Here is a 13904-nt window from a genome sequence, read left to right as displayed (position 1 = left end):
AAATCCTCCCACAACCTGTGGCTGAGCTAGGGAGATCTACAACTTTAAACCAGCTTGTTATCCTTTGCAAAGCCAAAAACCAAAAACAAAACAACAAAAAAAGAGGGGATAGACTGAACTGATTCTCTAAACTGCAACTGGATAGCACGTACAGGAAGTATAGTAATAAGGAGACTTGTGCAGGAGTGGAGTTGTTCTTCCCAACCTGGGAACAGGACAGATCCTTTCTCAATATGGCCCACTCCTGTTGTTCAGACTTGATTTCTACAAGGCTATGTCTCAGAGTAGAGTCTTCTATCAGCTACATTAGGTTCTGATGTTTTTCTTTGAGTTATTGAACCTATGCTAGGCCAGTTATATTCCCACTGAGTTATATTCCCACTAATCTTGATGATTTCTATCACTGTTCTTCCCATATTATTTTTGCCAAAAGTATGGTCCATACTGAAATGCCATCTAATTTATAGGTTGGTGCTCTAGTAAACTACCAAGCACAGTGTTTTAAATACATGTGTAAACTTGTGGGAGGGAGATATTTCATTGGATTTTACACAGGAAAGAAAGTTAGCAAGAAAATTAAAAAAGATAGGAATTCATATCTTGAATATTTAACAATTTTCTAGTGGGGAGAGATAAAGCTGAGAGAAGGCGCAGAACATGGAGGTGGAGAAGAGTAAGTATGAGAGAGAAAGGGAGAGAGAGAGGAAGAGGCATAGAGAGAGAGGAAGGGAGAGAGGGAGAGAGGGAAGGAGGGAGAGAGAGAGAAAGAGGGAGAGAGAGATTTATCATATTAGAGCCTGCATGGGCTCATTGAGTCTCCTGGGAGTGACAAATAAAGTGGGAGACAGTTTTTAATTAAGTACCCAGTGAAGGATGCATTTGAAAGACCAACACATAAGTCCACGCGTTTTGCTTCCTTCCTAGAAGATAAAATTCTGTCTATGACATCCAGATAGCTCCATGCACATAAACATCCATCACTGTAGTACTTACATGCCAAGATAACTAAGCCATCTCAACTCTGAACAATACAGAGTTGGGAGATGAATGCCTTCCTGTGTCTGCAGTGCCCACGAGTTCTGGAGTTAAGCCTCCACAATTCTGCACTGAGATGAAACATAGAAGCAGAATGAATCAAGCCCAGCTTCCCTCAACTATCCTGACAGTGGCTGTTCCTAATAAAGTGTGCAATTCCCTACTGAGAGCTCTGAAATAGGCTTCTACAGAACAATTGAAGAGAGAGTAGGTGAGATACTGTGTAAAGCAAGAGAGTGTATCATTTGAGGGTTTTGCTCTTATGTGAAATAACAGCATAAAGGAATGACTTTAATATTTCTTTTGTGGTTTGTGTGGTTGATATTCACACTGTAGACTTCCACAGTCTCAAGCTAAACTCACGAAATCCTTTTTGGGTTATTTATTGACTGAATATTATTTGTAACTACTACGCACTCAGTATTTAATGAGGTACTACATAAGGTCGTTCTCAGGTTGATACAACAGTGATTAAAAGCAGCCCTTGAGGAAATGCATTTTAATTAAAAAGATAAAACAATAGAGCTACATGCCAGTACAAGGCCAGATAGAGTTCATAGTGTGATGTTGGTAGACAGGTGTAAGTGGTTTGAAACAGAAAGACACTAAATCTATTTGTGGATATAGGGAAATCTACATAGAAGTGTTCTCTGAGATATTGATTATGACGAGGGAAAATAATGATGAGTTATTAAGAAGTACTTGTCTAACAACCTGACTCAGAGATATTGCCAGTCACTGTCAGCGGCTTCATTTGATGTTGGTTAGTCAAGCACTAAAGTGAACCCACCAAATGAGTCATTCCTTTAATGTATGTTTATGCTTAAATTGCAGTGACTTGGCTGAAATGGCGCCTCCCCCCCCCCCTCACCTTTTGGCTTTTGGAGGGGATTAGAGGATCAAGGTTTCCTTGGATGTGAGTAGGGGAAAGGAGGATGTGACTGGGCAAATAAAGGAGCAGGATGGGGAAAAGCTTTGTGTGGATGGAGCAGTGGTCCATTTTGATTGGTAGTAGGACAATTGTATACATGTGATAAACATCATGCAGACCATTATAACATAAAGTTTTCCATTTATAAATTTGTACTAATGAGGGTGTAAAAATTTTATCATTGACATGATCAGATCACTTCTTATAATATAGGTTGTTCTTATATGTCTTGGGAAGAACTATCATCTCAATTAATTTGATTCAAGGGAATCAATAACCCAATATTTTGTTTGGTTAAACATCAAGTATTCTGAAGGTCATTGTGCTGAATGTAAAATTATAAGATGCCTTTGAGTAGGGACCAAGATTACCTACAGTTATACAGAATAAAATTAATCAAGTGTGGTCAAAAAGATTAGTCATACTGCACAATTACAAAAGAGTAGAGCTGAACAATTATGACTTCCTGTAGCTCTCTTATTTTGATGTTAAATGACAAAAAGCTTTGGAAAACTGCAATAAAGTAAAGGCAAACATGATGGTGGTATAACCCTGTGGAGTGTGTCTCTGTCTTTTACTGGGGACTGAACCCATGATCTGGGTCAGGTGGACTAGGTGATCTACTGAGCTACAGTCTCAGTCCTTACCTTTCACCATTGCCATTTTTGTCTGGCTACCAATAGAAAATCAAGCTTTCTACTCTCAAAATTTTTATAAATGTGAGTGATTTGTCTTTGTATATATGTGTAGTATATGTGTGTCTGGTAACCATGGGTATCAGAAAAAGAGTATCTGATCCATGAGAACTGGAGCTGTAGGTGATTGTGAACTGGCATGTGATGCTGGGAATTGAACCTGGTTCCTCTGTAAGAGCAACACATACTCCTAAGCCATCCACAACTTCAACCCTACACTGCATATTTTAAGTAAATAAACAATCAACAACCACAATTAAAAAGAAGAAGGTCATTAATATTTTCCCCTTGGAATCTGAATTAGTCATCTTATCCATCAATCTACCATGTCCTATCATTGAAGGGATAGGACAGCTAAACCTATGTAATTTTTTTTACAAGAAAAATCCATTTCCCACATTTTAGATTGTAGTTAATATCTGTTCAAAAAGACCTGTATTTTGTCTCTCAGTTGCATTACTCTATTACTCTCTTCCCATTCCTGTCTGGAGAAGAGCCTCTGGCTTGAGAGAATATAGAATATAGTATATATAGTATATACTATATTCTTTATATATATATATATAGTCTATGTTGGCCAATGGCATAGCAAAATTGGGCTGAACGAGAAATGCTAACATTCACTGTTTAATTCAGTGAGAAGCTAATTTTATGAATACCAGTGCTTAAGATGGCACCATGTGAGGCTGTGGAAAGGATATTTTCTAGGAGAAAATGAGAGTGGGAACTGCTCAGGAAACTGCTTACAGATGGAACTTTGTATGGAAGCGGTGTTATAGGCATCTGTGTTTACCAACAAAGGTAAGACATGAAGTCTGAAGTTCCCTATAACTTTGGGGAGAGAATTAGACTGCTCTAATTTATTTGATTTTGATTCTTTCCCAAATTACTCTGGTGATAGCATTAGGAAGAAGTAGAAATTTATTACACCCACTGAAGAGTTTTCATAACGGCTGTTGGCAGTAGAAAGGAATAATTTAAAGGAAATGGATGCTCAGTTACTTTGGAGTATAGTACTGCACTTGAGGGAAACATCATGCAAAATTACATTTTCCCCTACTAAATTTTACTTTTGAAGAAACCTTCAGGGAATACAGATTTGGAAGTGGTGTCTACCTCCACCATTATAGTAGTCTAAAAAGGAACCGGTGCAGGAACTTGAGAGCAATTGAATGCAAAGATGTACGCATGGACCATGATCACAGCATCCTCAGCAAAACAGTAGGTCAAGCAAACTAGAGAAGCAGAACTAGATAAGGAACTAACTGCAGTGTCAAGACTGTGGACTGGTAATGGGTTGAGAAAGGTGAGACAACCAAGTTCAGTGCTAATCCTGAGCATTTATCTTCTAACCTTCAGTTTCTTCATTTATAAAATGGAAATAATGGTATTACCTTGTGATGGGTACTTTGATGAATAAATGAGATAATAACTGCAAATACTTAATACCTGGATCATAGTAAGTCTTCAATAAGTGTCAGACTTAATAATTTTATTACAATGAATTATTATTATATATAGTATAAGACCATTCATTTATGTTCATTTACTTAAAATATATAAAGATTAAATGGAAACAAAAGTTTAACATATTTAAATGTGCCAGTCCAGTTGAGCATTATTATAAGAATATATTTTTAAAGGTGTGTACTCATGGAATACCACCAACATGGCTACCTAAACAAGCTTGAACTATGACGACAATAGACATGCTAACATGGACACGGTGGGTGCAGGCCTGAAAATTCTGAGAGAAGAAGAAAGTCTTCTCTAGGAATGAACACACCAGTTGGTTATCCAATACCAAAGCATACCTACACATAACATTATTTATGAACACAGATGCATAAACACACACACACACACACACACACACACAAGCAAAGGAGTATCTGAGAGGATGAGAGGATTAGGAGGTGAGAAGGGAAGGGAGAAATGATGTTTAAAAGTATTTTAATAATGATAAGACTCCAATTTGCTCTGAAAAGCATTTTTTCCACTTCCTATTTGCTACCACGTTGGTCAGCCTAGAAGTCATTAAGACAAGTGAAATGAGCCAAACACAGAAGCACAGTTACTGTAGTACAAAGTCAAATCCATGGAAGCAAAGACAGGGTCAGTGGTGGAAGGTCTGTGGAAAGGTGGAAGAAGTTACAAAAGGACTTACAAAATGAACCCTTTTGGAATATTTAATAAACATTATGGGTAGTAATAGATGTCTTAGCTAATCCAATTATAGGAATTAATACATGATGCATATCCATATCAGGCTGCCACAATTTGTGTTTTAATACGTTCAATTTTTCTTTGATTGGATATACCAAAATGTCTTGCTCAGAATTGCATAGAGTAATCATAGATGCAGATAACTGATGTTGATGTGTATGCTAATAAACCTGGTTAAACACAAAAGTTATTGATACTGCTTCAGACCAATTGAGGTTTGTACAACATCCTATAGAGTAAATCCTTTGGCCTGAATTCTTAGTAACTGATAAATCTTTATCCTTAATACTGACATTTTCCTTCTCTAAACACAGGTGACACATGAAAGTGAGGGAAATGAGAATGGTTACAATACCCTGGAAAAGAGGCTCAGGGGCCGAGCACCCTGAAGGTCTGCTTTTTACCCTGACACTTCCAGAAGGCGAAACTTACTCTTCAGTTTTTCTATTTGTAAAATGTGTCATGGAGAGTATAGATTTTAGAAGATGGTGATGAGCCTTAAATGACCAAATGTGCATATAATAGCACAGATCCTGGGATCTGATAACTAATCATTAAATGATGGTTATTATTTTTATGATGTTACTAATTTCATCAATTTTCTTCCTAGGCTATTATAATAGTTTTCATTATTATTCAATCTCCCAGATTTTACTCAGCATCATTTATAATTTGTATTACCCATAGAGCTGGGTATAAATGGTATACATTTGGAGACTATGAAGGCTCTGTACTAAAGCAACAATTATAAAACAATTCAAGGAGCATAGCTTGATGAGAGAAATTAGAAGTATCATTTTCATAAATGGATAAAGGAATTGAATGCCTGTGAGTATTGCTAGTTAACTTCTAGGGGCTCCAATTTCAGATTGTAGATTGAAGAAAAACAACGTACTTCTTTAAAAATAATTAACTCTTCAATTGGCATTATGTTATAATGGCTTTCTGGTCACTAACAGAGTTCATTTACATATTTCTTTGAGGCAAGAAGTTTTGTGTTTTTCTTTAAGGAGAAGTTGACTCCAGGAATTTTTTATACATTTCTAGTTGTACTCATTTTGAATTGGCCACTTTTGAGCCATGAATGCTGACCTTTAATTAAGACCATTTTGTTTGGGGTTAAATAAGACAATTTCAGGGGAATGTTTCTTTATACACTGGGTAGAACACTATGCCCATTTAGGCAGAAACTGTATGATGCTGCAGCTGCTGTAGTTTGAAACTATGAAGGCAAAAAATGCCTCAGGTTTACAGGTCTCATGGGAAAAGCCCTTATGATCTGCAGCACAGACTTCTGTAAGTGAGTGCATTATGGTTAAAAACCATTTCCTATCACTGTTACTGATGCTAGAGAAAGAGCAGCAGTGTTGGCCACGTGGGTATTAATGCAGACAAGAAACAGAATGTGGTCACTATGATAGAGTTTCTGTTACCTGCTATCCTCTTTTCCCCTCTCTCTTCTTATCTTCCATTGTCCTCTTCTCTCCTTACTCCCTCACCCACAGAATAAATTTAGCCATCAACTGTGATTGCACAAACTTATTTTAAAAAAGGGCATTTTAATTTCCTAAAATTATTTATACTTTTTTTTTCATAATTTTTCTCTGACATAGTTTATGTTTAAAGATTTACTTATTTTTATTTTATGCTTCTGCATCCATGTATGTCTGTCACTATGCATGTGCAATGATGTTAGAGTCAATAGAGGATATGAGATCTCTGTGAAATGAAGTTGAGGATGGTTTTGAATAATTTCTCCTGCCCTGACATAGCTATCCTCTATGAAGGTTAAATTTTTGATGATCTGTTATTATTCCAGGAAAATACAGAATTAAGTTATAATCAACATTTTATAAAATAAATTATTTAGGATTGATATTCTGAAGAATCATAGGATTAAGCTTCTTGTCAAAAAGAGAGTGACAATTTATTATAAGGTAGTGCAACTTTATGTGCAGAGGGCTTTCCTTGTGGCATGCCCAGCATTTGTCAGGTTTGGTGACACCTGGAATTATGCCTACTTACTGGATGGAGCTCTCAATGCGGGTGATAGTGAGGAAAGCGGCAAGGTTGGCTGTATAAGATGAGATGACAATCAGAGCAAATAACCACCAAGCCCCCATCATCATTCGGGTTGCCAGAGTTGTGTATGGGACTTCCCCACCTGTGGAAAGAGGAGAGATGACAACAACATCAATATGCTTTTATTGAGAAACTGAAGTCATACACATTCAGTGCCAAGACAGACAACAAGAAACGTTTCCCTTAAAAACTCTGGAGACCTCCATATTTTAATACTTGGTTTTTGATGATCTTCTATGGAATTATGTCTGGCTGTGTTAAAAAGAAGCATGATAAATATTCTACAAAATACATTGAAATGATAATTCTTTCTCCTTTAATTCTAAAATCAATTCCTTATTATAGTCACAAATACATATTTTGTTTCCAAGGACTGGGCTATTCACAAGATACATGATATTAATACTGCTATATCTATATTTAATATACCTTTTTACATTTTAAATTAAATATTGGATTTTTGTTAACTTCTTTGGGAGTGTAGGTTGCTGAAAATCTTGGTATCACACATATTACCATTGACTTCAGTATTATTGCATTTGCTTTTTCCTGTCACTATATTAATTGGACACTTAAAACAACATTGCTGAAAATTATTCTTCTCCTCATGTCCTTGTGTGAAGTCTTCAGAGAGCTTGCATTCCATCTATATTTTTATCCTGTGAAACCTTAGCAAGACTTTGAATATCATCTATATTTGATGAACTACCATTATTTCTGGTAATGGAATGATCATCAGCTTGCATAAAAGTAGACTGCTGTGGCACCCATGGCCAATGGGCTTGGCTTCTTGTATTTCATCTTGAAACAGGCTACAATCACCAGAAAAGAGAAAACCTCAATTGAGAATATGCCTGCCTAAGATAGGACTATATTCAAGCCTGTACAACATTTTCGTAGTTAGTGGTTGATGGCCGCAACATTGACTAGGATTGTAGCATCCTTTGTGGTGCAGCTTTTGGAGGTTGCTACTCACTTCGGGGTGGGATACTTTTTGATAACTTTTGAGTCACCCAGGCTATGCTTCCACCAATAATCTGAAACTCGTGCTCCTGTTAATACACTCAACAAACTCATTGGTTTACTAGGGCAGTCTTAGATGAAATCCTTTCTTTGGTGTCTTGCAGCGAATAGATATTTCTTGATGTCTTCACAGGAAATTTAACAACACTTGGATAATATTCAAAATTATAGTCTGGCCCTTCTTTATAGAGAACTATTGACAAAAATCTATGTGTCTTCCTTCTGCTCAGAATCTATTGGGGATCTTAAATTCAACACATTTATAACATTTGTTTTAAAATCCAAATTACCTTCCTAACTACTTAGTCTACATTATGTCAGGAATGGGAACATTTCTATTATGTAATTTCTTAGAACAAAACCTTAAAAAGTTTCACCTCTCAATATGTAAAAAATCCTGACACCTTTCTTTACCTTCAAATTAATATTCGCAACCTATTTTATCTCACCATTTCCCATGCTGACATTCAAATCTAAATCAGCAGCTTTTGATTTTGTCACCAAACAGCCTATACAACCTATATTTAACCTGCCTATATTCTGACCCCTGTTGCTGCTCCACCATGGAACTCTAGGCCATGAAAGTCAGGTCATGATGTGCTCAGATCAAACCTCCCACATGATTTGCCCAGATCAAACCTCCCAATAGCTTCTCATCACTTTGAGAAAAATCTGTAATCTTTGTCAAAGCCTATCAGGCGTTACATGGAAGAACCTTATTCACTTATCTGACCTTATTTTGAATCAGTCTCTAAAACATACTGTCAAGTTTATTTGTAGCATAAAATATTTTGTGTGCCTGGACCATTAAAGGACCCTATGCTCTTCTGTGTCAGTTTTCTCTTGAAATTTTGGAAACAGAGGATATAAAAAGCCTGGAGAGGCTGAGAGCTGGGAGTAGAATTCATGGGTAGCATAATGTAGGTTCCAGTGGATGAAAGAGTAAGGTGAGAAAGCAGAGTGAGAAGAGAAGACAGTTGGTAACAATTGAGGCAGGAGAAGCTGAGTTGATCCAGAAAAGATATGGTTATAAGACAGTCAAAAGAACCCATGAAGAACCCACAAAGGAGCAAACAAAGAAATGATAAAATAAAATAAAAGCTACATTTATTTCTAATCCAAAGATTTGAATTTAAAATATTCATGGCTAGAACTTTTTTTTGTTTTTTCAATTTACAAGTGTTTCTATTCAAGAATCTTAAAAGATTTTATTTTTTAAAAATGCCTCTTTAGAAATACCTTTTATCCTGAGTGAGGTAACACATTCACAAAGGAACTCACACAATATGTACTCACTGATAAGTGGATATTAGCCCAAAACCTAGGATACCCAAGATATAAGATACAATTTCCTAAACACATGAAACTCAAGAAAAATGAAGACTGAAGTGTGGACACTATGGCCCTCCTTAGAAGTGGGAACAAAACACCCTTGGAAGGAGTTACAGAGACAAAGTTTGGAGCTGAGATGAAAGGATGGACCATGTAGAGACTGCCTTATCCAGGGATCCACCCCATAATCAGCATCCAAACGCTGACACCATTGCATACACTAGCAAGATTTTATCGAAAGGACCCAGATGTAGCTGTCTCTTGTGAGACTATGCCGGGGCCTAGCAAACACAGAAGTGGATGCCCACAGTCAGCTAATGGATGGATCACAGGGCTCCCAATGGAGGAGCTAGAGAAAGTACCCAAGGAGCTAAAGGGATCTGCAACCCTATAGGTGGGTCAACATTATGAACTAACCAGTACCCTGGAGCTCTTGACTCTAGCTGCATATGTATCAAAAGATGGCCTAGTCGGCCATCACTGGAAAGAGAGGCCCATTGGACACACAAACTTTATATGCCCCAGAACAGGGGAACGCCAGGGCCAAAAAGGGGGAGTGGGCGGGTAGGGGAGTGGGGGTGGGTGGGTATGGGGGACTTTTGGTATAGCATTGGAAATGTAAATGAGCTAAATACCTAATAAAAAATGGAAAAAAAAAGAAATACCTTTTATCAGTGTTTTACTAATTTCCTACAGTTACATACTATCAAATCCTTTCCCTCTTAGAAAATTTACCATATTTTTTATCACAGCAACGTGTAAACATTTTTGGTTTTAGTTTTAAATTTTATGCTAAATATTTTTTAAATTTTTTTGAAATTTAAATATAGTAAAATATATTTCTCTTTCTCATTTCTCTCTCCAGCCCTCCATGACCCCCTTGCTCTCTCTAAAATTAGTGGGCTTTATTTCTCTCTCTCTCTCTCTCTCTCTCTCTCTCTCAAATATATAAATACAACTTGCTTAGTCTGCATAATGTTACATGTATGTATATGATTTCAGGATTGTCCACATATGATTTATATAGGTTATTTTTTTCTTTCTTTAGAATAGCCTCTGGAAAGGAATAGTCCCTGTCTTATATTATGTGGTTAGATACATGGTAAATGAGCTTATGCTATGCTACCAGCTGAACTTTGTCTTTACAGAATTCATGTGTTAAAACACTAATTTTCAGTGTACCAATTTAAATAAGCAATCTTCAAAGAATCAAAGTAAAACAAGGTCATTAAAGGTCATGCTAACATGACTCTCATTCTGGTGAGACAGACAAAATACTGAGGTTGTTTGTACAGTGGATACAGACAGAAAGAAGCTACAGTAGAGTAGAAAGGCTGATAGAGAAATGAAATCTGTTTGCACTTTGATCCTTGTCTTCAACTCTTCACATCTCTTAGTCTGGGTATTTTGTTATATTATCCCTCTCAACTTAATACATATGGAATATTAAACATTAGTATTGTCAAAGAAGTTTGGCTTATATTCATGGAGCAAATGAATCAGATGAACAATATTCCTTTCTTTTAGGTCTATAATATGTGTTAATAAATATTAACAAAATTTAATTAACTGTACCAGGAAGTTTAACTCTGACCATTAGTTCTGATATGTAATAAATCTGCACTTTACATATAGAGTAAACACATCTTCAGATATTTTCTGAATTTTCAGCTCAGGCTAAGTTTTCATATGTGGAAAATATTTTCTCAAAGTCAGTTATGATTCATTTTAGATATTTCTTAAAAGCATCAGGCATTTTCACTTGGCTTTGAAATGATGAAAGCTAAAGAACATTCAGTTTTAAATTCACATGAAGATTTTTTTAAGCAAAGCAAATAAATGGAACCTTGAGCAAGTCCGAATGACATACACAAAAAGAAAAGAAATATATTTATGACTGAAAAGGCATTAATTGTTGGTTTGTCTCCATAAAGACTTTACCCTTTCAACCATGAAAAATCAATTGCCAAGTTTCTTCTTTTGTCATATATAATTTGCAACTTTAGTAGCTCGGATATTCTTGTATAATTCAAATGCTTTTGACATATTTACTTAGAAAATGAGATAATAAAAATAACAAAGATCTTGTCTTCTTGTTTGGGTAATGCTGGAATAAATGTATGATAACAACCTGCAACTCTTAATTTCTTTTCATTCTGTTGTGATAAAAAATACTTTGACAAAAGCAATTAAAGAAGAAAAATATTGCCTCACAGTTCAATGGTACAATTCATCATGGTGGAAATCAAGGCGGTAGGAAATTGAAAAATACGTATCAATGTGCCCACAATCAGGAAGCAGAGAGTGATGAATACGTGCTGCTGCTCAGCTTACTTTATTTAGTCAAGCCAACATCTCAGCCAGGGAAGGGGATAAACCACAGTAAGAGAGTCTTCCCACCTCTCTTAATGCAGTGTAGATAAGCCTGTACTGTCTTCCAGGTAATTATAGATTTTTGTCCAATGTCAAATTGATACATCAAAACATCACCTTCATTTCACAACCTTCCACCTCTTATTTTGGTTGGCCTATGGTCATGATCTAATGGAAATGATTCAGCTCAACTTTAACTTAACATAGTCTTTAACTATTTTAATAGTTTATATGTTTAAAATATCTTAACTGTGCATACTTACAGAATTAAAAGTTACATATGCTCCACACTCAATGTCTAGAGTATACATTCCAATTACAAAACAGAAGAATCACGACTATTAAGGACTGATCAGACAAAAGCAAGACCAAAACCCATCAGTGAAAATATCAAGTTCTGTCACTCCATGACTGGCGTCTGAGACTTAAGTTAAATTGGCTGTGTTCCAAAGGGCTTAGATGGCTTTAGGCCTCCAGTATGACAATCTGCAACATCCCAAACCTTCTCATGGGTTGGCTCCATTACATGCCTACAGCTATCCTTGATGGAGATTCTATAATCAAAGCATCTCCAACACCCGAAAGTTTCTATTTCAACCTAACTTCATTTCACAGTATCACCTGTGAGATTCTGGCAGAGATTCTGACCTTGTCACATACTGATTGCCTGGTATCAGCTGCTCTCTGAAACTGCTTACACACTCAATGACACCCCTCAATCTTGCATTTTTCATATCTATAAAACTGGGAACATGATCCATATGGCATCTTCCAGGAGTTCTGATGGTATATTGCTGGAGCCTTTCCCCCTTGGACCAGACTAGCATCATTTCCTGTGTGTAGGCCCTGGGGAAACATTATCTTAGGCAATTGCCTTGAGGACTAGGAACTCAGCTGCATTCCCTGATGAGTGATGTCTTGCCCTAAAGGCAACTATCCTATTGTCTCTGAGAGTTGTTTCCCTGTAATATTGCCAAGGTCTTTAACAATTATGGCTGCTTTGTTGTTGTACTTGCCTAGTATAAATCTCTAAACTTGTCCATGTTTCCTACCTCTACCAAATACATTAGTCCATGATCTTTAATTTATCTTTGCCTTATATTTTCAGATCATAGACAGAGCTAGTGTTTGTCACTGGTATTTATTTCCTGAGGCAGAAACAACAATCTTTAAAAATGACATTAGAAAGACTTCTTGAAGTGGGCAAGGTGGGCAAGGTGATGAAACTTGGAATAGGAAAGTAGAGGGAAAGAATATGGACATTGGAAAAGTATAAGCCAGAACAGGAACAGAGAGAGGAATAAGGGAGAGGGAAAGAGTTAAGCAAAATTAAGGTTATGTGAAAAGCCATATGAAAATTTTGTAAATTAATTAAAGCTGTAGTTAAAAACTTCTGGGTGGTTCTTCTTGGCCTTAGGGGAAGGAGCTGAAGTGGGCACAGATGTTGGACAGTCATAGGCAAAAATATCGATCATAGCTGGCCTTTTAACTCTAACTATGCTTGGATGCTGAAGCTGATGACTATTAAAAATAATCACTTCTTTATTCTGTGCTTGAACATTGCTGGCTTCTTTCCTCTATAAGTCTCTATGGTTTATTTTACTACTTGACTTTATCTTGCTGTTCTGTGCTTAAAACGTAACTCTTTCTTCTTGTTCTGTGCTTCATTAAGCAATGAGGACTTAACTCTCTTATTGCTCAGTGCTAAAAACTTAACTCTTTATTACTGCGCTTCATTAAACACCGAGAAAACTTAACTCTTTATCACTCCATTACTTACTTTACAAATCTCTGTGCTTGATTAGTGCTAGAAAAGTTAACTCTCATTTATTTTATAATTCTCTGTGCTTGATAATTCTCTGTCTTAGACCTAAGTTACTCTAGGCCAGATGCTGCAGATCTCTGGTGAATTAACACCCTATTGTTAAACAGCCTGAGTTATGTAAAGGATAAATTTCTAGGGTTGCTTTGTCTTTTGTCCAGAGCCTTGCCTTACCTTTTGCTGGCCAGCAATTAACTCTTATTGAACCAAGGGAAGAGAGTCATGCTAGCAAAAGGAAAAACTTTTACACAAGCAAATAAGCAAAATCACACATACATTCATACACATACACTTATACATATTTATAAATTCCTTTTGGGCCTAGTCACTTTAGTTAATGGTTTTACCACTTAAGGAATGTATTTCTAAGTTGTAAATCTGTATC

General features: G+C 36.4%; 1 protein-coding gene across 2 annotated transcripts in view; it reads right to left on the bottom strand.

Moving 5' to 3' along the window:
- Grid2 (glutamate receptor, ionotropic, delta 2) overlaps nt 1-13904 on the bottom strand; it is a 1448316-nt gene that overhangs the window by 302077 nt on the left and 1132335 nt on the right. For both annotated transcript variants that reach the window (NM_001370966.1, NM_008167.3), the window contains exon 12: nt 6913-7051. In NM_001370966.1, the coding sequence (NP_001357895.1) occupies nt 6913-7051 (139 nt within the window). The remainder of the gene's footprint in view (nt 1-6912; nt 7052-13904) is intronic.

Source organism: Mus musculus, chromosome 6 (assembly GCF_000001635.26).
Source record: "Mus musculus strain C57BL/6J chromosome 6, GRCm38.p6 C57BL/6J".
Classification (NCBI taxonomy): domain Eukaryota; kingdom Metazoa; phylum Chordata; class Mammalia; order Rodentia; family Muridae; genus Mus; species Mus musculus.
Note: the sequence above shows the minus strand (reverse complement) of the source record. Positions and strands in the feature narration are given on the sequence as shown.